General features: G+C 37.0%; 1 protein-coding gene across 2 annotated transcripts in view; it reads left to right on the top strand.

Annotated features, from left to right (window-relative positions):
• The first annotated feature begins 3,385 nt into the window (after positions 1 to 3,385).
• The window catches only part of COQ2 (coenzyme Q2, polyprenyltransferase), a 29,478-nt gene continuing 7,746 nt past the window's right edge, over positions 3,386 to 25,117 (top strand). The window contains exons 1-7 of one of the 2 annotated variants that reach the window (XM_016156254.2): positions 3,387 to 3,654; positions 10,424 to 10,590; positions 14,603 to 14,724; positions 15,980 to 16,065; positions 17,941 to 18,074; positions 20,023 to 20,211; positions 22,030 to 22,589. In XM_016156254.2, coding sequence (XP_016011740.2) covers positions 3,402 to 3,654; positions 10,424 to 10,590; positions 14,603 to 14,724; positions 15,980 to 16,065; positions 17,941 to 18,074; positions 20,023 to 20,211; positions 22,030 to 22,194 — 1,116 coding nt within the window. In that variant the 5' untranslated portion in view covers positions 3,387 to 3,401 and the 3' untranslated portion in view covers positions 22,195 to 22,589. Of the gene's footprint in view, positions 3,655 to 10,423; positions 10,591 to 14,602; positions 14,725 to 15,979; positions 16,066 to 17,940; positions 18,075 to 20,022; positions 20,212 to 22,029; positions 22,590 to 25,117 lie in introns of those variants that run through there. The other variant, XM_016156253.2, reaches the window with a different exon arrangement.

Consider the following 25,117-nt stretch of genomic DNA (forward strand, 5'->3'; position numbering starts at 1 on the left):
GTCTCTTCTAACCAGAATTATCCTAACAAGAATTTTGACTGCCAAAAAAAACTAACATAAGCACCTATCTGTTTATCAGACAAAACAAAATGAAAGGCAGAATGTTTAAAACTAAATTTAAATAGCAATGGAATGAATAATTAGTTTCTTTGGGACCGGGGCGGGGCGGGGGTGGAAGGGGGCTTGAACAACATATATTTATTATTCGGTAGTTGTATAGAAGTCCAACACAGGTCTCGCTGAGCTAAAATCAAGGTGAAGGGCTCTTATTTTCTTGAAGCTTTAGATGAGAATCTATTTCCTTGCCTTTTTAAGCTTCTAGAGGCCACCTACATTCCTTAGTTCAAGGCTTCTTTCCATCTTCAAAGTCGGCAGTGGCAGGTCAAGTCCTCACAATGCATCGCTCTGACCTTCCATAGTCACATCTCTTTGTGACTCTCTTTTGCCTCCTTCTTCCATTTTTAAGAATCCTGGTAATTACATTGTGTGATCCAGGTTGAATAACTAGTTTCAACTATACATATCCTTGGTGACCTTATAGAAAATGTTACTGATGACTGGTTCATGTATTATATGCCTTAGAAAAACATAACGTGCAAATTCCCATTCTCACTCCATCCCTAGGTCAGATTTTTGGGTTTGTTTCCAAGACTCTTCTCTTGTTCTTTTCTAATTTTATACCATTCTCAATTTTAAAGACTTATGGGTTGGAAAGCCCTACAGCAATTTAGGTATTTAAATATTTAAGTACCTAATATTTAGGTACTTAAATATTTCAATATTTAATCTTTTATTACCATTAAATGCTATAGTTTTATGACACGTTAATTTAAGTTGAATTTGTTCTTTCCTTATTTTCACATATTTGATCATAGTCCATTAGTTTCTGAATTTTTTAAGTTATTTTATTACATGCAACTTATATATTTATTTAGATTCCCATAGATTTTTCAAAGGACAATAACAAATTTAGTTTATCTGATTCTGCAACACTCCGAACTTAATAAAGAAAAACTGCATGTTTAACAGATCCTTCCTAAACACATTTTATTAAAAAATCTCTTATACATCTAAAAGTCACAAACAAATTTAGTATATCAAGTTCCCTAAGCATTTAAACATCTTTTTCTAAAAAAAAAAACAAAAACAAAAACAAAACAAAACAAAACAAAAAAACAAGTTACAACAAAAACTATATAACTTGCATAAAAGTATTATTTTTTCATCTCAAAGTTATGAATTTACTCCCTTAGCCAGAATTAACAATTACCAATTCAGGCCTGCTACACCAAGTTAGGTAACAATCAGGTTTTTGATTAGAGTCTAGAAACAGGATATAGAATGACCAATGTGTTTGTTAAGTTCAACTCCTTCTTATGCTTAGGTGTCAGAGGTGGCGTCATCCAAAGTAAAGCCTAAGACAAGGACTTGTGGTCAGGTATTTTATTTGGGAGATGATCTCAGTAAGCAGGCATGAGCGATCAAGGAGAGTGAGACAGAGGAGAAGGAAAAGACAATATTAAGACTTACTGTTTAGTTTGCTAAGACAGACAATGACAGTGCAGTTCTACCGGCACTGCAGGGAAGCTTATGGGATGCCTCTCTTATTATGCTCATATTTCTTGGCAGCTATCATTTTATAGTCACTTTATTGCCAATTACTATTTTTATAAAGAGCAGCAACTTCACATAAAATTGTTTTAAGGCTTGAAGCGATTATTGTTATTGATTGTACTATTTAAACTTGAAAGTCACTTTTACACCTTTAATATCCTATGTTGGGAAACAAACGATTTTTTTAAATCTAAAATATTTTCTCTCTGACCCACCCCAAAATCAAATGAAACATAGTAAATAAGTAAAAATTGTTCCAAAGATCAAATATTATAATGAATTAAGAAGTGTTCAAAAATGTAGATCTATAAAAATTAAGTATATATATAGAGAGAGAATGTATTGATTGATTTATCATTAAACAAATATTTGCGGAATGAATGAATTTATTCACCATCTACTAGGTAATATTACCTGTATTAAGCAGTTTTTCAGAGAAACAAAACCAATAGGGTGTGTGTATATATAGATATAGACAAGAATTCAATAAATATTTTGTTAAATGATTTAGTCTGAGTTTACAATCAAAATGAGCAAAACATACAAATTTGCGTAATACAAAGACAAATTACTTAAATTCCGTAAAAGAGATAAAACAGTTCTATTAATGTTTCAGAAGAGGAAAATATCTTATATAGTTGTAGGATTATGTCAACAATTCTAAGTGCCATGGCAATGCTAAAGAGAAGATGCCGTTCTCTTGTGTAAGTTTCAGTGGAGGACAGTGTGGATAAACAATAACAAACTCAGAAACTCAGTTTTCACCTTCATCCTGGCCCCAAAATTCAGCTCTAAGGTTCTTTCTCCTACTAAACACACACACACACACTCACTCACTCACTCTGATGGCAAGTCTAATGATTCCTCTCAAGTAATGAGCCCACCAAGGAAGCTAGAAGAAAACTTGCTCTAAATAAGGGTACTCCCACTGATGGTGAGAATTGCAGGACTAGGTCTGGGACTGGCACCTAAGCATCAAGTTGCAGAGAAAGATCTGGACACGATGGAAGTTCCAGTTTCCTCTGTATCTCCCATGAGTTCTTTTCATCAGAGACCAGACAACCTACAGCATTCTTCCAAATTTAAATTTTCTAAAAATGATGAAAAGGAAAGGAAAATGCGGAACCTTTCTCTCAAAGGTGAATCTTTCCTCTAAATCTTTTTGAGAGTCTTCCAAGAAGTATAACTAAGAATCACATCTCATAGATATTTTCCACTTCGGGAACAATCTAAGTACTTGATATGCCTACTGAAACCCATCTTTCCAAAGGCCAAGGCAATGTCTTTGTTGAGCTGGAGTTTGAGAAACACTCCATTGTCTTCTAACAAAACAGGACTGCAATAACTCCTGTCTCCATGCAGTAGATCTCACCCAGCAAAATATTGTAACTTTTATAACTGGAGAAGGATAAGAAGAAAACGTCCATGCCAGATAGCTGGGTTGGCAAGGGCTGCCATTTTAGAACTCTCCTCATCCCCAGAGGCAGGCTTGCAAATCACTAATTGAAATAGTTCTGACATCAGTCTATTTATTTTTGGCTGAAAACTGGCAGTCTCTGGGTTCAATAGGTTTTTTGCATGTTTGTTTGTTTTTCTAGGACTCCCTATAGGGTAAAAGTGACCATGCTACTCCCTATTTCAAGTTACTCGAAAGGCTCGGACCACAACACTGCCGGGACGGGACAGGAACGGACAACCATCCCGCCGGCGTCACTGCGCATGCCTAACCGTGACCGGGCGCCCTGGAATTAACGTCAGGCCCTGCGGGGTCACGCCTTCCGAGCGCCATGCTGAGCTTGGGCGGCGCGGGGGTCGCGCACGGCCTGCGGGCCGTGACGCAGGCGTGGCTGGGGGGCTCGCGCTACCGCGCTCTGACCCTGGCGCGCGCGGCGGGCGCGTCCAGCGCTGGGGACGAGCGGTTCTCGGCGAGTCGGGGGCAGCGCGGGCGTCAGCTCAGCCTGTCGGCCGCGGCGGTCGTGGACTCGGCGCCTCGCCCTCTGCAGCCCTACCTGCGCCTCATGCGGTTGGACAAGCCCATTGGTGAGTGTGGCGAATCGGCGCGCGGCGCGGGATGTGCAGGGGATGCGGCCTTACAGGAAATAAAGTCCGAAAGGCGGAGCTTCGCCGCCCGGCGCAGGATAGTTTCGAGACACCCGAAGCAGGCGAAGTGACCTGCCGGCCGTCACGCCCTTTCGAATCTTGAGCCGGGCAGTAAATTCGCTCGTTCCACAGCCCTCGTTGAAGTAGTGAATCGAGCAGAAATGCCATGCTCGTGTCCCTGCATTTGCACAGATTTACAGTATTGAAGCACTTATACTTTCCTTACGTTTGATCTTGTCCATAATCCTATCAGGCTGTCAGATCACATAAGACAGTAAAGACGCTGAGGAAACAAACTAAAGCTCTTCGGCAGGGCCAGAACCTAGTGTTTTGTTGCTGAATTCTAGCTCTTTGCCCTGCACCACCGGTACCACCGCAGCACGTACAGCACTGATGGACTGCCATATTTGCTCACAATCGCCTCCTGAGGATTTCCTCGACCTTCCTATTTAAAATATCACCTACCACCTCACTCTCTATCCCTATAACTACCTCCCCCGCCCCCCCCCCCGCGTTTTATTCATAACACTGTCCACTAAACTAACCTTATGCATTTATAGGTTAATTGACTTCTCTAATACAGTATAAGCTCCACATAAATGACATATTTCTTTGTAGTGCCTAGAACAGAGCCTAGCAGTAGTATTGGAAGTGTTAATAAATTCCTACAACATCACGTGACTAGCCTTAGGGCTAGGGCTATGGAAACTCCCTGCTCTCAAAGAACTCCCAGTCTAGTTAAAAAGCTGATATACGTGATACAGATAGTATAGCGGGAAAGATTAATTATTGTGGATCTTCATTGATGGAAAAAGTCAAGAAGAAGGTGTAACTCAAGGACAGGTAGATTTTGCAGAGGCGGGAAGAGATCTTGATTGGTGGGGGAAATATTTTTGCAAAGATCCTAAGGTAAAGTGTTAGAACACTAAGAATATAAGCTGATCTGGAACCCCAAGTGGATGTAGAAGTAGTGGGAGTTCAGGCTCCTTGCAGGACACTGGCCAGTGCCAGCCAGTCCATGGCCTGGGGCTTGGGGACCTCTGTCGATAACATTTGCCGTTGCAGTGCATAGAAATGCAGTCAAATGCATAAATTTTCTCCACCGTTTTCCTGCTAAGACCCCAAATTAGGCCTTGTTTTTGGCACTCTAAGTTTATGCACTATCTATTTGGGATCAGAGCACTAAGAGTTTATAACAATCAACAATTAAAGTATAAAAGCAAAATAAATAATAGAGACAGCCCTGCTATCATGACCCCTTACATTTTGGCACCAGATATGAATTGATAGGCATAAATTTTCAAGGCCAGTTCTAATCTGAAGCCTAACTATAATTATGTTCTTAGGGTCTGTGTCATGGAGCTGCAGTGCAGGCTTCCAGGCATCCAAGACAGATCAACAGCTGCTGTAATTCTTGTTTCCATAAAACTCTGGCTTCTATTTCAGTGGTTAGACCACCCCACCACCTAGTAAGAGGCTATATAGGAGTTACATGTAAAGCTCTCAAGCCAAACCTTTTAGTTTGAATCTTCCTTTTGCCCACTTGAGGGACCTCAATTAAGTTACTTTACCTCTCTGGGCCTTCATTTCTCATCTATAAAATGAAGATACTAATAATACTGACCTTTATAAAGTTGTCATGAGAATTCATTAACATAGGTCAAGTCTTTAGAACAGTGCCTGACATAATAACTGCTCAAGAAAGTTAGCCCTTATTACTTGAGAAGTGAAAATTGGATAAGATCAGGCAATAGTTAACTATGTGTGTTAAGAAGATACCAGCCTGCTGTGCTGATTCTAAATCAGGTGACGAGTACAGGATTTTTAAGACAACTTATTAATAGTTCTGTTACAGATCATTTAACAAAAATTTTTTGAGCCCCTATATATGCCAGGAACAATAAAGTGACAGTAGTGTAATCCCTGTTTGATATTTCTTTATTTAAAATCTTTTGTGGGGTAATTTTATGTTCATTGTTTCACTTTGTTGAAGTTTAATCTTACTATCTTCATAAACCAAAGTGTATTTCATTATTTTTCAGAATGGATTACATACAACTTACTTTAAATGGGTAACAAACTGTTATTTCAAGAAGTTTCAGTAGATGGCCCTCTTTCCACTAAATTGGTGGTATATTTTTTTTTTGTTTTACTGCATTTGTAGGTGAAATTTATGTTATCTTAAAGATAATGTGTAATTATTGAATGACTCCGGACTCTATTTACTCAGCCTCTTTGGTTTGCCCATCACCTGCCCTAAGTTGCTCATTTTCTTAAATCTTTTCCTCAGAGTTTTCCCTTTTTCTACAATAAACATTTCTTTATAAAACCTATCTGTATCCTCACCACTTCTGCATCTTTCTTCATAGAAGACATAAAGAAACTGTCATAGGGAAGACAGAAAAAAATGTTGCCGAGAATCAGGAAGGCAAAAGAACAATAAGAGTTTAAGGGTGTATAGAGATTTGGGTATAGAGAATGATAGTATTGTCCTTTGGACATAGATTGGAGCCAGACTGCCTGGATTTGAATTCCAGCTATGCCACATTTTACCTATATGACCTTGCTTCAGTTTCTGTCTTTGCTAAATGGCTATAATAAAAATAGTGCCTATATCATAAATGTGTTGTGAGAGTCAAAAGTGTTATATGACAGCACCTGACATTTGGTGCTATATATTTGTTGTTATTGTTTTCATTTTCATCATCACCGGTATCATCTTTTCATAACAACTCTGAAAATTAGATATTCTTTTCCCTCATTTATAAAAGAGGAAGGATGAGCCTTAAATTTAATATACTTTAGTGTCTGGTGCTACTCCACTTACTAGTGGCAGACATTAAACCAGACATCTAACTTTCCCCTTTATTAGAGGAGCCCTTCTCTTCTGTAGGGTCACCCTACAGATTCCTATTAGTAAGTGAATACATCACCTGTAATTCAGACTTAAGGCCAAGAAAATTTTGTTACTGACACAAAATACTATGGGTGCTTACACGTCTTTTTTCTAGAATTTTTTTTTAAAAATGGAACCTTTTGTTATGACCACACCAGGAAAATAATGCTCGTGAAGACATGGTCTTTCTTTTCTATTGGGGCAGGATCAAGCTACTCCTCTGTCTCTCTGAGTTATAAGGAAGTAGTTAAATCCATTGTTTTACTTAATCTGTGTATATCTGTTGCCTCAGCTGTAAAATAGGAATAATAATAGTGCCTACTTTATAAGGATGTTTTTGCGGATTAAATTAGTTTGTACATATAAACTATTTACAGCACTACTTGACATTTCACAATCATTCAGTAAATGTTAGTAGAGTTCAGAAGGAGTTGCCCCAAGATGTGCCTCTGTGGTATGGGGATTATTTTGAGCCAAAGGCAATCGAAACCCTGCAGGCTTTTACCTCTCCCTTAAATTTCAAATTGGAGGCCTTGCCCGTAACAAGAGTTATTGCCAAAAATAACTTTTTATGACCTGTCTAGAGGGTAGGGCAAACACCTAACTACTTAACATCTGCTCTTCTTAGCAATCTGTGAATTACCCGCTCCTCTGAAGCCCCAGAGCTTTTACCTCATTCCTTAGCTCAGGATGTCATATATACCTCATTTTACTTTCTATCTCTGAACCTCTCATGTTTGTGGGGCTTCTGACTCTCTCTTATATGTGGGGTTCCTGTACATATGTATGTAATTAAATTCGGTGGTTCTCTCTTATTAATCTGTTTCATATGAATTTAATAATTACACTAGCTGGAAAAACCTTGAAGAGCCACTCTCCCCAATGAACTTGGTGGCATAAGCCTTTATAAGACCTTTTACTTGCCCTGTTGTTGAATTGATCTATTTTATTGTTATCGTTTGTTGAACTGTGTTTCTTCCTTTTGATTTATAATCTGTGTAAAGGCAGAGACCAGCTCTCAGTCACCATTGTATTCCAGTTCCTAGCACAGCCCTGGCACAAAATACATGTTTTATAAATATTTGCAAATGAATAGAGCTTAAACTTAAGCTGTTGATGTAAGAAACGTCCAAACCTGCAGAGAATTTTCATGAGTTTCTTTGAACCAAACTGACAATAATTGCCTGGTAGCAAAATTTCAACAGGTTAAGAAAATGCCCCCAGAGAAGCATTTTTGCAGCTTATTTTATATATTAGAACCAAAGGAAGAGACATAGGAGGGTTACATGAAATCCATTGGCGGTAGATTAAAGTGGTGGGAGAAAGCAAGCAGGGAAATCCCTGGGATTTTGGACAAAATAAAACGGAGGGACACGTACTACTTTTACATTGACGAGTACAGGGAGAGTTAGTAATTAACATTTACAGCACTTAGAGATGGTATGCAGGGAACAAGATAACCATGAGGGGTTCTGTGGTCTCCTGCTCTGTTGCAGTGGGTTGTACCCTGAGGGGTCTGACATTCCAAGGGTATATTTATTATCTTAGATGCAAAAAGAGGATAGACAGGCTCACTTAAGGTAAAGATTTACCTTTATCAAGAAAGCTCCAGGCCTAGAACATGACTACCTGCCATGATCTGCTTTAGTTAGGAATTTTCTTGTTCAGACCACCCTGCATTGTTAATTTCGGTCCCTGAGTTTGTAGGGCCCACCATGCTGACCTCTGAGCTTGTCAGGTTTGGCATATGGCCCCTTTTTCATCCACAAAGCTTAAACATGATTATTAGGACTTTGTCATTTGACTTTTTGTACGGGATCTGATCTTTCTTAAGCCACATATCTTTTTTCTCTTATATTGCTAAATGGGGAAGGAAAGCTAATAGGCTTTCTAGAGTTTATAGAGTTTATCTAATAGGCACCATTTCTAAACATTCGTTGAAAGACTTTCTTTTGAAACCAGGAAACTCCTTAAAGTTTATGTATGAAGTCTCCTGTCCCTACAATCTGTAGTAGTTGCCTTTATACATGGTTTCACTTTCTGTGGTTTCAGTTACCATATGGTCAACCATGGGCCCAAAATATTAAGTAGAAAATTCTAAAAATAATTCAGTAAACAATTCATAAGTTTTAAATTGCACACTATTCTGAAAAGCACGATGCCATCTTGTGCCATCTGGCTTGTCTACCCAGGATATGAATTGTCCATTTGTCCAGCATTTCCATACTGTGTACACTGCCTACCCATTAGCCACTTAGTAGCAGTCTTGGATGTCAGATCCACTGTCGTGATATTGCAGTGCTTATGTTCAAGGAACATTTGTTTTACTTAATAATGGCCCCAAAGCAGAAGTGTAGTTCTGCTGGCAGTTTGATTATGCCAAAAAGAAACTGTGAAGTGCTTCTTTTAAGTGAAAAGGTGAAAGCTCTCAATAAAGAAAGGAAAAAACATCGTATGCTGGGGTTGTTAAGATCTATGGTAAGAATGAATTTTGGATCCATGAAATTACGAAGAAGGGAAAGAAAATTGTCCTTGTTTTACTGTTTCACCTCAAACTGCAAAAATTATGGTCATAGTGCATGATAAGTGCTTAGTTAAAATGTGAAAGTTATTAAATCTGTGGGTGGAAGACATGAACAGAAAACATGTTTCGATTGACGGCATCCTGTTGTGCCAGAAAGCATTGAGCCGATACAATGACGTCAGTAAGGAACACCTAAAACGAGTGACTACGTTCAGGTAAGTTCTATTGTAGTATATTGTTATAATTGTTCTAGTTTATTAGTAGTTATTGTTATTAATCTCTTACTGTGCCTAATTTATTAAACTTTGACATAGGTATGTATATATAGGGAAAATGTAGTGTATGGAATTCAGTACTGTCTATGGTTTCATGCATTCACTGGAGTTCTTGGAACATATCCCTTTCAGATAAGGGGAAACTGTTGTATTTGGTTTTAGCTTAATTTCATGTGGTTTATAGACTAAGTGTCAAGAACTCATCCCATTTGTACATATAGTTGCAAAATATTAAAAATAACAAGGTTAATAACCTCCCTGTCCCCAAATTATTTTATTGCATTAATAACTGTAAAAAGAGTTAATTTTTTTGAGATAATACACGAATATAATACAAAATTAAGGAGGTACAGCAGTGTAGAGCGAAAACTAAATCTCCCACCGTTGTCTCCCAGCCAACCAATTACCCTCCCCAGAGACAACTATCGTTATCAGTTCCTAATATAGTTCTAATATAGCCTTCCTGACATGGTCTGTGAACTTACTAACATTCAAATGTATATATTTTATATACATGCGTGTGCGTGTGTGTGTGTGTGTGTGTGCGCGCTGGGGGTGTACACCCACACACACAAAATGTTCAGATTGTCCTTTGTAAGGGTTAGACCGTTTTGTAACCTCATTAGAAATACATGAGAGTATCCCACTCTCCAGGGTTTGTTGTCAGACCTTGAGTTTTGCCAATCCGATAGGTGAAAAATGTTATCTCAGTTTGTACGTCTCAAAGTTGATTATCTTTTCATACATATAAGGGCCATTCATATTTCTTTCTGTAAACTTCTATCATCTTTTTTGTCCATTTTTTCAGTTGAACTGTTTATTGACGTCTTTAGTTTCTAGGAACCTTACATATTAGGATGAATAGTCCTTTGTGATATGAGTTGCGAGTTTATTGTCTCAGTTTTGTCATGTGTTTCGACTTTGTGTTTTTTACTTCTTTGGGATGTGGTGTTTAAACAAATGAAAACAATTAACTTGAATTAGTACCTTTTTTTTCTTTTTACTTTTCCTTAGGAACCTGGCTGCTGTATCTGCCATGTACCTGGAGCATTGCTTTGGCAGCTGAACCAGGTTGTTTTCCAGATTGGTACATGTTATCTCTGTTTGGCACTGGAGCTGTTCTGATGCGTGGAGCAGGCTGTACTATTAACGATATGTGGGACCAGAACTATGATAAAAAGGTGATTTTGTCCTGGAAAGGATCAGAGAGGTTCCTCTCAATTCTGCAGAGTAACATGGTGACATTACTTTGATTGTCACATAAAGCAATTGGATCGTTTAGTATCCTCATGTGTTACAAAGGACACTGTACTTTCTTTCTCAACACAAGAGCAGCCATGGGGGCAAGGTGCGTACTTCATTCTTACAAAATGAACTAGGATTTAGAATGCTGGGGTAAGGTTAGTAGGAGTATAGTTAAAAATTTCATCTGAACCTTTGAATGTCTGAAAGAACTGCCACCCCTTCCTTTCAGATATATATATTGGAGCTGTACTATTCATATTTAAATCAAATCTTAATGTAAATGAACCAAGGCACTTCTATTGTTATTTTCTCAAAGGAGATCCATCTCATTTGCCTTTTATCCTAGCAGCCACGCCATAACAAGTACAAGATCATTAAGATCATTAAATGCTTGAGTAAATAATCAAATAAACTCTCAGTTTAAAAGAAAGCCATGGGGAACTATATAAAGTGAATAATCATCTCTAGTTTGCCTTTCACATGAGTGAATTTTCCTTAAAGAAAGCACACCTATAATCATTTTTAGTTTATAGAACAGTATCATATTAATATATTTTTTAAATCACAAACCATTTGTTGACTACTTACTGTGTGTGAGACACAGTGACAGGTTCTAGGACTGCAAAGGTGAAAGACACCATTTCTGACCTCATGCTTTTGTAGTTGTGATACAGCAGCACTGTCATGAGAATGGTGTTCACAAGAGGACTTAACAAAGAGCACCTACCTGAGCCAACGGGAGAAGGTCAGAACTTTGAACTGTGGCAGAATCAGATGGCAAGAAAAGGGTGGGCTGCAGGATGAAGTTCAGTTTGGGCAGAGAGAACAGCAGATAACAGAAGCATGGCTGTGAGATAAAGTATATTATGCTCGACGACTGGGGTTTACTTGTGGCTAAAGAATAGGTTAGTGGCAAGGTGGCAGGAACTGCGTGGTAAAGGCCTCTCTATGCCCCACTGAAACAGGTGGGATGCCTTGATCCATGCCAGGAGATGCAAACTTTTTTGATTTGGGGGTTCACACATCCTGGTAAGTTTTTCATTCTGCATTACTGTGTGAATGAGGCTTCTGGCATATGTCATTTCAAAATAATGCTTGAACATGTTTAGAGCAACTAATGCCTACATCCTGGTTGTCATATTTTACTATTGCAAGATGTTGTCCTTGGAGGAACTTGGTATTGGGTACATGGGATCTCTATATTTTCTAAAATACAGAGATTAAAAAACAACTGCATGCAAATCTACAGTTGCCTCAAAAGAAAAAGTTTATCTAAAAAAGTAACATTCAAACCAACCAACTTTTTCCAATTTTTTAATTAACAAAATATGACCATTTCAGTTCCCCCCCTAAGTGATTTTTTTCTCCCTAGATCAAAGGGAACTGATTATATATACTTTACATCTCTCCCAGGATATTTTTCTCTGATTAGAAGAATCTAGATTCTATATTGTCATGCAATAGAGTACTTATATGAGTGTTTTAGTATTATTGAGGTGGTTTTGCTAACACACATTTTAAAAGGCTATGTACATCTCTTTTAAAGGATAAGTTAAAAAGCTCGGTCAAATTGTAATGCTTATCTCACAGTTTCTTAAAGGTTGTATTTTGTTAAGGACACGTTTATGGCTCAAAGTTTTAAGTGAATTGCTATTAGGGTATCTAGGTTAGGTGTGTTTTGTTGGCGTCTATAATCTACCAGCCATGCGATAAACATTAGGTCCATAAACATTGAAATAATCTCACATAGGTTATATGTGAGATTGGTTTTGTAAGCTGTGAGCACTTTAATTTCATAAAAACCACAAGAATATGTACTGAAAGTGTTAAGGGTGGAAATTTTTCAAATGGCCAACTTCTGCTTCTATAATCTGCTTGCTTGTTTAATGTTAACCAGGGTGTATTTCTAGGAGATATCCTGTGCAAAGATATGCTAATGGACAACTTCAGCTTCTGTAAACCTGCTTGCTTGTTTGATGTGGTTTTAGGCTTTATAAGCTGCCTCCTCTGGAAGCTCTGGACTGATCTCCTCTAACCCTGTGTGGTAGAGTAAACCTGCTTGCTTGTTTGATGTGGTTTTAGGCTTTATAAGCTGCCTCCTCTGGAAGCTCTGGACTGATCTCCTCTAACCCTGTGTGGTAGAGTAGAGAGTCAGTCACCGGCCGGCTAATAAAGGCTCACAATTCATCTCAATTGGCTCCGTGGGTCTTAGATTTGATCGCACCACAACAAAAGGTCGGTGTAGTCTTGTGGTTAGTAGTGTCATCAGTGGGACTGGACTGACTTGCTGCTGTACTATCTGTGACTTTGGAAAGTTTCTGAACAAATATATATTATTTGTTCACAGAAGTTTTCTAAAACTTAGAAATAGCAAGACCTTATGAGTGGTTAAAAGATAGGGTTGTTATGAGTATTCAAAGATGTGATGCATACATATAGCTCATAGAATACTGGCACCTTAAATACTCAGATACTTGCTGGAATAATAATATCCTAAAACATGTATGAGAACATAAATATTATTTCCAATTAATATTATAGGGACCAAATAAAAGGTAGACGATCCAGTTCTAGTACTTTAACCAAAATAAGTAATTATAGTTTGACAAACTGTTTTATTACAGAGTTAAGCATACTAAGAATTGGGTCAGCAGTTTTTTTCATAGAGTTGGGTAATAAACATTTTAGGCTTTGTGGGCCAGACCGTCTTTGCTGCAACTACGTGACTCTGTTGGAGCAGGAAAGCAGCCATACACAGTATATAAACAAATGGTGTGTCTCTTTTTTTAATAAATCTTTATTTTTAGACACTGAAATGTGAATTTCATATTTTCATGTGTCACAATACATTACTCTTTTTTAAAATCAATATTCAACCATCTAAAAAAGTAAAAACCACCTTAGCTCATGGGCTGTATAAAAACAGGCAGTAGGCTAGATTTGGCTCACAAGGCATAGTTTGCTAACCCTTGATACAAATTATACAAAAATATATTACTAATAATTAACATTTATTGCATGCTAATATGCTTCAGATACTGCATTTACTCTGAGGTCGATGATATTATCACTCCTCTTAGTTCTTCTCCTCTGTTTTACCTTTAGCAGGTAAGAAATAACCTAAGCCTAAGAGAAGTTAAGTAATTTGCCAAAACTCACACAGTGATGGAATTGAATTCAAATGCTGGACTCTGATCCCAGATCCTGAGTTCTTAACTTTTAGCAATATTGAAAATTTTGGTTATGTTCTTTATTTGTGGTTGAGTTTAGAGTAATCACATTTTGTGATCTCTTAAAAGGAAAAGAACAAATTAATATATGTTATTTGTTCACACACTTACTCCGTTCATGTCCTTATAGTGGGTTTGCCCTTTATATTTGAGTGCAACTAATATATGATAGTAGACCCATTCCTAAGTAGCCTGGCAGAAGCGCTCCCACTTTCAAAACCAGATAATCTGTCTTCTTTCTATTTTCACATCACTTCCCATACTCAAAACAGTCACATGATATCAGCCTTATCTTCATGCACTACAATTTTTTTTCTTGAGAATTCTCATTATTATTGTTCCTCTTTTCTCTCTGGAAATTGAGTATACTTGCTGAGTAGCTAAATAGCTAAAAGTAGAGTTGCTTTGTTTTGTGTGTTTGGAGGTAGGAATGGGAAATGGAAAGAGGGGAATGAGTAGTGGGACTTTTTAGTTCTTTTCAAAGCTATTTTAATATCAATTTTTGATTCTTGGCAATATTTCCACTGTTGATTTCACCTTTTATTCATATTTTTGCCTTAGTACTTACGATGGCTCAGTCTCTTGATGAAATGTTTAAATAAATGATTGACGTCTTAAAACTATGTAACTGTCTAACCAATGTACTGTATACTTGAAACTAATAATTTAAAAAATGATCCATTACATAAGGCTAACATATCTGTTTTTATGTGTTAAGGTTGCAAGAACAGCAAATCGCCCAATAGCTGCTGGAGACATTTCTACTTTTCAGTCCTTTGTTTTTCTTGGTGGACAGCTGACCTTGGCACTGGGTGTTCTTCTGTGTCTGAATTACTATAGGTATAGTAAATGTGCTCTTCATAATTATGTATAAAATCTCTCCTTTGAAATGGAGGAAGTAGGAATAAAGTAAAATTGAAATACCTTTATCACGAAGTTGTTTATTAGCTGCCTATCGAGTATCGATAAACTAGCAAGTATAAATCACCATACATTGTAAAATCAAGAATGCTTTCAACCAAAAGAATTAACAAATTAGCATTTAATTTATTCTGAGACATCATCAGTACTCATTCCACATGTTCCCAAAGGACGTAAAGCACTTCATAGGTTTTCTAGGTGTATGCATGGATGTGTGTGTTTATATACCTATATATGTAATTTTATTTATCCTGATAGAATCTCTGAAGTAGATAGAATCTCTGAAGTGATTATACTCATTTTGCAAAAAAGAGGAACTGGTTCTTTCCCAGAGTCATGTTTCTAGTTATGACAGAAGAAAAAGTAAAAGAACTTATTCCTATATTTCTTAAACAGAGACAGAATTAAACTTCTGTGCACCAGATGGCTATTTATAGAGTGCTTCAATAAGGCAAAAAAGAGGAGGTCAGCAAATAAACATTACTTTATAAAGACTAGACTTAATGTATACCTTGCCCTGCTATCATCAGTCACATAAAAACACTGGAAGATTATTCCTGAAGGGATGGTGGTAGGTAAGCTTTGAGGAACATCTTATGTTATCATTTCTTTCATAAGGGCTTTGTGACCTTATCTTCTTCTAGAGAAATAACACCCCATTGTTCTAAGAAGGGATCTCTTAACTCTAATTATCTGTTCGGATATCTCAATTTACTAGCTGTAGCATATGGTGGGTAATAAGTTGGACTCTGGAGCTAGTTTGCCTTAGGTTTGAATCCTGGCCCTACTACTAACTAGCTTTATGACTATTTGGCAAATTAATCTCTTTGTGCTTTAGTTTTCTCATATGCAAAAAAAAACAAGTAGAATAAAACTACCTGCCTCTTACGGTTGTGGTGATGGTTATAATGAGTTAACATATGTAAAATAGTTAGAACAGTGCCTAATACATAAACACACTATATGTGTTAGCTGTTACTATTTTCCAGTCATCCTTTATCCTAAACAAAGTCAAGATAATTTTACATCCCAAAAAAGTCAAGTAAGTTAATGTTAATAACAAAACATAGAATTTTTAAGATAAATTATTTTCTCAATTAGTGTTACTCTTGCTGTTTTAGTGATTTTTAATAGGTGATATATTAACTTTTTTAATGGTTTTTCTTGATTTCAGTATAGCTCTGGGAGCAGCATCCCTACTTCTTGTCATCACCTACCCACTAATGAAAAGAATTACATACTGGCCTCAATTATTCTTGGGTAAGCATGAAATAACTTTAAGTACTTCCTTTGATACCCTCAAACTATACTTTTAGACATAATATCATACATTTATATTTAATGTGGCAGAGATAAAATGTCAAGTCAGTCATGAAATTTTCCAAACCAAGAACAGATTTTCATATTTTAAAGGACAATTAACTATTTCTGTTGGCTAAAAAGTCTTACATATTTATTAAGATTGTCATTATTTTCTGAAATGCTCTTTTAAAAATCTAGATATGTCATGAAGAAAAAAATTAGCTGCCTTGACTCTGTCCTTCTCTTTAGGTAGTTGATCTAGACACCCTGAAGACTTTGGGGACTGGTGTAGAAAGCACTCTGAGCTGGAATGAGAGTTAGTGTGTATGATGGCTTAGCTGGCTTCGCAGGGCTCTCCTCTTATAAAACCTTTTGACCTCCTAGGAAAAAGTTATAGCAAATGGGCCCCCACAGCACTCTGATGTGGTACTTACTCATTTCAACAGCGTTAATTCAACGTGAAGATATTGAGAGCTGCCTCTGTCTCCCCATTAATAAATTGTAAATGCCTAAAAGAAAAGCATTCTTTACATATGGATGGCTCAGCATCTAACAGCACTTGATAAATCACAGGAATTCAGTAAAAGGTCGTTAGTAGAGAGAGAGGAAGATTAGTAGGTAGGTAGTCTTTTAGTAGAAGATTAGTAGGTAGGTAGTCTACTAGTCTTTTCTGTTCTATTCCTTGAATAATCTAGAATGTTCTTAAAACTAGTTCTTGAACTTTTTTTTTTCTCCCAGTAAATAAAAGAACCAAAAGACACTCCAAGAAATTGATGTGGGCCTGATGTGGAAAATTGTTATGGAATATTTATCTTTTTGTAGGATCCTCTCATTCAATGTTGTGTTTCTTTTTATTATTTAAAAAAATAGGAGATTATCGTCTCAACTGACCTGGGACTCTTTTGATAAAAGGATAAGCATATCCTATTTATAAGATAATATTAAGAAAGCTGGTATATTTACTTCAAATATTTACTGAACCCCTGACTTTTGCTTTGTGTCAGGATTCACATCATGTGCTAAGAAAATTAAAATGACTAAAACACATTCACTCTCTTGAGGGAGTTAGAGAAGACAACAGATAAACAGGCCATTACAGTACATTATACTGGCATGCATGAGTGCTGTGGGAACACAAAAGAGAGGTCCATCATCAACTGAGGAGAGATTCTGAGTGGAAATAAGTAACAGAAGTGGAGAGAAGACTTTTGGGATCCATTGTGTTTGAGGTACCTGAGGGACCTGCAGGTAGAGATATCCAGCAGACAGTTCAGTATCAAGTCTGAAGCTCAAGGAAGTGATCCAGCTTGTATGGAGAGACTTTGGAGTTGTCAGCGTGTAGATGTTTACAGTCCTCAGAGAGGGTGGGATTGTGGAATAAATAAGGATCCCTGTCTATATACTCTTGTTTCTGTAGTTTATAAGGGAAGTAGAATGCTAATGGAAAGATCACAAGACTTTTGACTTCAGGTCTCAGTTCAGACCCCAGCATCTACTGTTCATTGGCTGTGTCAGGCATCATACTAGGTAGGATAAATGTTCTCATAAAATCTACTTATCAGGGGGATATTATTCTTTTTATTAGCTCTGTTATTTTAATTGTTAACTAACCTCTCTGAATCTGTTGGGGTTTTTTTGTTTTGTTTTTTTTTGTTTTTTTTGTTTTTTAAATATACCTAATAACTATCACAGAGAGCTGAGAGAATTTAAGGAAGAAACGTATTAGAAAATAGCATACACAGAAGCACTTACTACATGCTAATGCCCCTTTCCTTTCCTTTGGAATTCTGAAGTACATTTAGACATTTCCTCTATCTGTTTCACTCATTGTAGGGTTCACTTTTAACTGGGGAGCATTACTTGGATGGTCTGCTGTGAAGGGCTCCTGTGACCCATCTGTTTGCCTGCCTCTTTATTTTTCTGGAATTATGTGGACCCTAATATATGATACTATCTATGCCCATCAGGTAAAGAAATTTTTTTTTCTTAACGTTGGTGTAGTTGTTTTTTAAAAAAACTTTAAGAACCTAATTAAAGGAAAAGTATTTTTTGTTCTGAAAAGTAAATCATTTACACTTACATGGCATCAACAAAGTTTTTCTGTTTTTACCAAAAAGGTCACCTCATTTATTTTATTTATAATAATTTAAATAGTATTTACTATGCGCTAGACACTCCAAATACCAATTTAATCCTCATAAAAACCTGCGAGGAAAGTACTTTTATTATCCTCATTTTACAGATGAGGAAAACAAGCATAGAGAAGTAATTTGTTTCTGTCACACAGTTAATGTGTGGCAGAACTGAATTTGAACCCATACAGTCTCCAGAGTCGGTGCTTTTAATTGCTGCCCTCTCCTGCCCTTCTATTGAGGCCTCTAATCGTTGCACCAGGCAACTTTTTTTTTTTAGGTAGTATAAGTAATAAAAGTTTTTCCATATTTTTATCTTTTTTTGTCATTATTAATTTAAGGCTGCATAATAATTCATTTATTTAATATGCCATAATGTTTTTTTAAATTAACAATTTGTCTATTTTGGCCATTTAAGTTGTTTCTGAGTTTCTGCAATTATAAATGACATTGTTCTAATTACTAATGTCTTTATGACTGAGCTTTTTGAGTAAATTTTTAGGAGTGGTGTTACTTATTTAAAGGATATAAACGTTTATAGCTTTCAATATTGTCTTTTTATAAGTTTAATAAAAACTTTTTACTTTTCTTGATTTATGTTCTTAATTTTCTTACATGTATATGAACTTTGAAAAAAGGATTTTTTCTTAATATTTTTCTGAAATATGATTGAATTCTCAATCATTTACTTAAAGAATATGTCATGATTTAATGAAATTTTTTCTAGTACTTCAGTCTGGATTTCATCTTGCTTTCTTTCTATTAACCTCTCCCCTCCACTACATTTATGTTACCATGAAAAAGTTTGCCAGTTCTATAATCAGCCTGATTTCCTGAAATGAAACTTAACTAACAGTTTAAAAGAGATCCCTATACTTTTTGCAGTTGGCTTTGGAACCAGTGGTCTGGATAACTGTACTCCAATTAGATTAACTTCTTCAGTAAAACACACATACTCTTTGACACTTTTGTGGTCTACATAATTAAAAACACAGTTTACACCCTCAAGGTGCTTGCAGTGTGAAAGGAAAAACATACACAAACCTCACACTCATTATAACTTGGATTTGTGACTTCAAAAGATAGCTGTCCACCAGCAACTGGTTGCACACGCAATTCAGCAGGCAACCTCTGATATCACAGGACCATAATTACAACTAAAGCTGCTGGAGACCAGTCAGATAGATGTGAGCGTATCAAAACCTAGCTCTACTTAAACAGAAAGGAGTCCATGGGAGAGGCAAGGAATAAATTGAGCTGGAAGTGAAATGTGAATGGTTGTGGTTAGATGATAAGTGAGCATTTTTCTACATTGATTTTATTTTAGCAAGATTGAAACTAAAATGTACAGCAAATTACTGAGATTTGAGAACTCTGTGGGAAGGAAGAGCTATGAAGAATTTGAGTTAAGTTTTACTTCTAAGTAAAAGTTTTACTTTTAAAGTATAGTTAACAGTTATTATAGGATTATAAGAAATACAGTGACATATAGAAATAGAGCTGGAAGTTCATTTTACCAGTTACATTTAACTTTGATTTGGCCTGCACATCCATCCCTGACTGATCAACCTGTGTTTCTGAGTTCACTGTCATCTTTAACAGTTCATGGTCTATCTTTACATTTACACATCAGTGTTCTTTAAGAGACAGTTTCCCCTGGAATTAGATAGTGGTGATGATTGTACAACTGTATGAATATACTAAAACCATGAATTGTATACTTCAAAATGGTGAATTTTGTGGTTTTAATATAAAACAGACAATTTTTTATTTCTGACGTTAGGACAAGAAAGATGACACTCTGATTGGTGTTAAATCCACGGCACTGCAGTTCGGTGAAAACACCAAGCCATGGCTCAGTGGCTTCAGTGTGGCCATGCTGGGGGCGCTGAGCCTGGTGGGAGTGAACAGTAGTCAGACTGTGCCCTACTACACTGCTCTGACTGCTGTCGGCACCCATCTGGCTCACCAGGTTTGACCGTCTTATTTTTTCCCTCATTCTTCCTTGGTATAAATTATAAATATTATTTAAACAAAATGACCTCTGGATTTACCCACCAAGGTACTTCTCAAAACAAACACTTGCCTTGAACTGTCTTATACGGCCCTCACCCCCGCCCCAACTTATCATATGAAAGAGCTAACTATATTACTTTAGAGAAGTAACCTAAAACTGAACATATTTTTTTCCTCTGATTTTTCTGGAATTACTTCCGACTTATGTCTGGAAAAATTTCAGCACTGTCTGAAGGTTGTGGGTTGAGCTGAATTACTCTGAAAGCAACTGATAAACACAACTACATTTTTTAAATGTGGATTTCTAGTAATGATTAGCAAAGTAATTATTCATAGTTTTGTGACCAACGCCAGATAAGCCATGAAATGCTGCCATGTCAGAGTTCTACCTAGATAGTAAAAAACTCATTTCAGGATATGCCCCCCGCACCTCAGCACCTGCAAGCTTATATTATGAATCTACATTATTGACTTTTGTAAAATGAATGGACAAGATCTAGTTTTAATTAAGTAGATTTCTAGTAAATAGACTTTTTGCATCAATGTTACCATTATTTTCTTTGAACACAATCCAATAGATGTTAGTGATATTTTATTTAGATGACCTATTTGATACAGATTATTACAAGTTATCAGTGTAAACAAGACTTGCATAACATGGCATGAAGAAACCAAAATCCGATGTCCATAAAGTAAACCCCATGCTCTCTATCACCTTCATTGTTTAGCAAAGCTAAAAGGATTCTCCAGATTTCATCATTCTCCTCAGAATTTCTCAGCATCCCCTTTTGGTTATAACTCAGCTCAGTGGGGTTGTCGTCATCAGTTGATTGTCTGGTCAGGATAATGGTGATTTAGCAATACTTAAGCACCTGTATGTTAGTGGACAAAGGCAAAAGTTTTGAGGGCCATCACAAATATTATAAAAATGTTTAGAGCCACTTTATATTCTCAATTGGACTTGTGGTCCTCTCTCCAGTCTTTGACACAGTATTTTAAGATGGACATAGCCTTCCAGTGTTTGAAAAGACAGGAAATCATGATGATTTTAAGTCTGCAGGCCACATAATAAAGAATAGTTGGGAAAATGCAGGATGCTGATGCGTAAGCCTAGGGAAGAGTAAGATGGGACATGAGACTTTCCTAATATATTTGCAGGACTACTATGGAGGAAAAGGACTATATTTGTCCTAGATTGCCAGCTGCAAATCTAGGTCGCTAGATTCCCTTCTCTATGTGGGGATAGGAGGGGATTTACACATGTATGGAGGTATTTTTGATTATCATAAGTGAACTGAAGGACTTATTACAGGCATTTAGTGGATGAGGGCCAGGTATATTAAATATCTTTCAACACGCTAGACAAGCCCGTACAATAGAGTTGTCCTGCCAAAATGGGACTTGTTCTCCTGTTGAGAAACATTGCTCCAAAAAATAAAGCTAGAACTGGAGAGTAGGAGCTGTAGAAAGTAGATTTTAGATCAGTCATTGGAAGGAAGAGCTTCCTAAATAGAACTAAAAATTTCATGGGTTGCCCCTTAAAGTATTCATGCACCCTTCATGGGGAAGTTTTTAGGACACAGCGTAGATGATATCCAGTGAGAGAGAGATGGTAGATTTTTCTACATCTTGAAACTGTTTGGGGAACATTAAGGGCTTCCCATTGCTTAAAATTCTATAACAGGGTGTTATTCTTTGTGTTGATATGTTTATTTGTAAAGCTAAACAAAAGAATGGGTACTCAGTACTCATGCACCATTGTGTTGTTTTACAGATTTACACTCTAGACATCCACAGACCTGAGGATTGTTGGAATAAATTTGCCTCCAGTCGAACAGTAGGACTAATAGTTTTTTTAGGGATCGTCCTTGGAAACTTGTGGAAAGAAAAGAAGACAAAGGAAACAAAGAAAAATATAGATAGTAGAATAGAAGATTAGCAAATGAAGTTTATGTAGGAATTTTTAAAACAAACTTTTACAACACACTCTCAAGGTTATGTTACTACATAATTAGATTTAAATAAACAGTCTTATGATATGTTAAAGAATTAAGAACCAGAAGACGAAGACTTGCATATTTGCCTGGATTTTAGTTCTAGTATTTACTAGCAAAATTCTTCCCCTGTCACAGAAACCAGAGGGACTCTTCAGGATATGAGATGACCTTGAGTATTTAAGTTGATGCATTCTTTTGTTCATTATAATTCTCATCTTTAGTTATGGGAACTGTATGTATTTTGGCACTTTAGAAGAAACCAGACGTGTATCTCATCTAAATAAATGTATGAAAATAGACTCTTTAGGGAAAAATAAAAGCCGCTACAGAAAGTTGAGGTTTATTCTTTATTGTGACCTTTATTCACTGCCAAAATCTATAATTCAGAAAATTTTTGTTTTTTATTTTTTAGGAGAATTTGAGTAAAAAAATTATACATACTATAATTCATACATACTAATATTCATACGGAGTAGTGTTGTTACCAACCCTGACATTTATTTGGGAACTCCAGTCTGTGTGTAGCCATGGTGACCAGAATGGGTAGGCAGGCCAGCACCAGGGACTTTTTTTTTTAATTCTCATCTGATTGTAATTCACAGGATAGTGGCATATTAGTTAAATGTACTGTCTCTTCTCTTGCCCCCTTAAGAGTGTTCTCAACACAGCAGCAAGAGTGATTTTCTTAGAATCTATGTGAGATCATGTCATTCCTCTGCTCAGAACCCTCCCCAATCTTCTGAGGACACTTAGTACAAAGTAAAAGTCCTACCATCTGCTAGGCCCTCCCTGACCTGGCCTTATCTGTGACTACTCTTCTTACAACCCTCTTCAGCCCCACTTGCCTCCTCACTGCCCCTCAACAGGCTGGGCAGACTCCTGCCCCAGGCCTTCGCATTTCCAGTCTCCTTTGCCTGCAGTGCTCTCCTTGAATGATGTCTTAGTCCTTTTTCCCCCAAATGTTACCTGTTCAAAGAGGCTTTTCTTAGCCTGCTTCTAAAATTTCATGTACAGATTCTACCTACACTTCATATTCTCTTGTTTTTTTTCCTTCAGAACTTAACCTAAAATATATTTTACTTGATTTAAGTTGCTCCCAGGGACAGTGGAGTATAAGGGAGATAGTCATTTGTGTATGTGGGTTGTGGGCAACACTACACACTAAACTGCATCATAATGATGATAATGGTGATCATGATGTTGCAACTAACGGAGGACGTACATATGCCATGCGCTGATAAATAGGCAGAGGAAAATGTACTTAACTGTTTATTCAGTAAATACCCACTGAACATGAGTGTTCAGACTTAGGACAGGAGTAGCAGCAATGAGTTGAAGACAAGAAATAGAAACATACCCTACTTTTAGTATGTTTTATCTATCCTGATACAGTATCAGAATTATTTTATCAGGATAATATTTTTATGTTGATTTCTGTTTTCTTACAGATATATATTTTTTCCTTTTGAAAAGATTTAGCAAAATCTATACCGTTTTTCTAGAAAATACAGTAATAAGAATAAAATACAGAGTTTAAACAGGTAGAAGAGTATCTTTAGTAACGAAAGAAGTGAGAGGGAAAAAATCGAGCTTAGAAAAAGGTTATGCCTCTTTAAGGTATGCCATTTCTCATAAGAAAATGTTGATCTCTAAATGCCGTTTTCCAGGAATGGACTCTGGAAGACAATGCTGAGCCTGATAACTGGGGCAGGAGCAGGGCCAAAGGGGGCACAGAGGCCTGGTGTAGCACCCTCTACATTGTGCCCTGGAGGAAGCCTTAAGGCAGAATTTTTTTTCTACTTCGAAATGAGCTCCAGCATCTATCTAAAAGGGCAATGATTCTGTTGAGGAATGGCTAGAATTTGCCAAAATCTGCATGATCTGCTCACGAGTGCTACATAATTTTCAGATCACCCTATATTTTAGAATGCTTAAAATCTAAACCCCTTAGCACCGATTCCATTTATAGGAGGGTAAGTGCAATGCGTTTCAATTTTATTTCATTTTCTTAAGTTGATGAAAAGTTAATATGGAATAAATCTTAGAATTGGTAAAACTGTAGCCATTTGTGATAAATGGGGACAGGAGAATATAGTTAAAAATTCATAGATTGATTATCTTGCTCTCAAAAAGCTGCTGAAACTGATATGAGTTAGTTCTCTTTTATTTTTCCTTCTCTCTCCCAAGTAGAAAGGCTAAAAGAGTAATATAAATGGTTATGGGGTAGATGGGGAAGAAAAGATGAAGTAGATTATTGGCCCCTAAAATCATAGACATAAAATAATTCAGGATTGCAACGAAATGCAGTCATCTATCTGATATCAGGGTTGTCGATCTCTGCGTAGCCCGAGGGGTGCCGGGTGCCGTAACTTGAGATGGGTGAAATCACCAGTTTACTCTCGAGCGGTAAAGAATTTTGTAAACAGTTATCTTGTATAAATTTACGGTAGGGGTGGAGTTAGGGTGGGAGCTACAGGAAACCTGGCTACAGAATCTGAAAGTTACATCACAAGTGCTGCCTCTCCCTCTTCCTGGACTACTTTGCTAAATTGCTCTACGCTTCTTCCACGTTGTAAAAGACTTCTAGTCTGGCCACACACTACTATTTACCCCAAATCAATGTACCCTCTTGCCCTTGGGCTGGTCCTTTTACTGTCGCAGGCCACGTTCATACGCCCCCCTCTTCCATCACAACTGTTGATAGGAGGGTGAGGGCCTGCCCTTTAGAATAGACAGGCTTTCGTGTGAATACTCCCTCAAACACCTGCCAACTGGGAGACAGGCAAGGGACAAACCATTCTCAGCCACCATACTCTTATGTGCCAGATCTGAGCTATGCGAGCATTAAACAGTTGCCATATGTTA

Source organism: Rousettus aegyptiacus, unplaced genomic scaffold (genome assembly GCF_014176215.1).
Source record: "Rousettus aegyptiacus isolate mRouAeg1 unplaced genomic scaffold, mRouAeg1.p scaffold_m13_p_10, whole genome shotgun sequence".
In the NCBI taxonomy this organism is placed as follows: domain Eukaryota; kingdom Metazoa; phylum Chordata; class Mammalia; order Chiroptera; family Pteropodidae; genus Rousettus; species Rousettus aegyptiacus.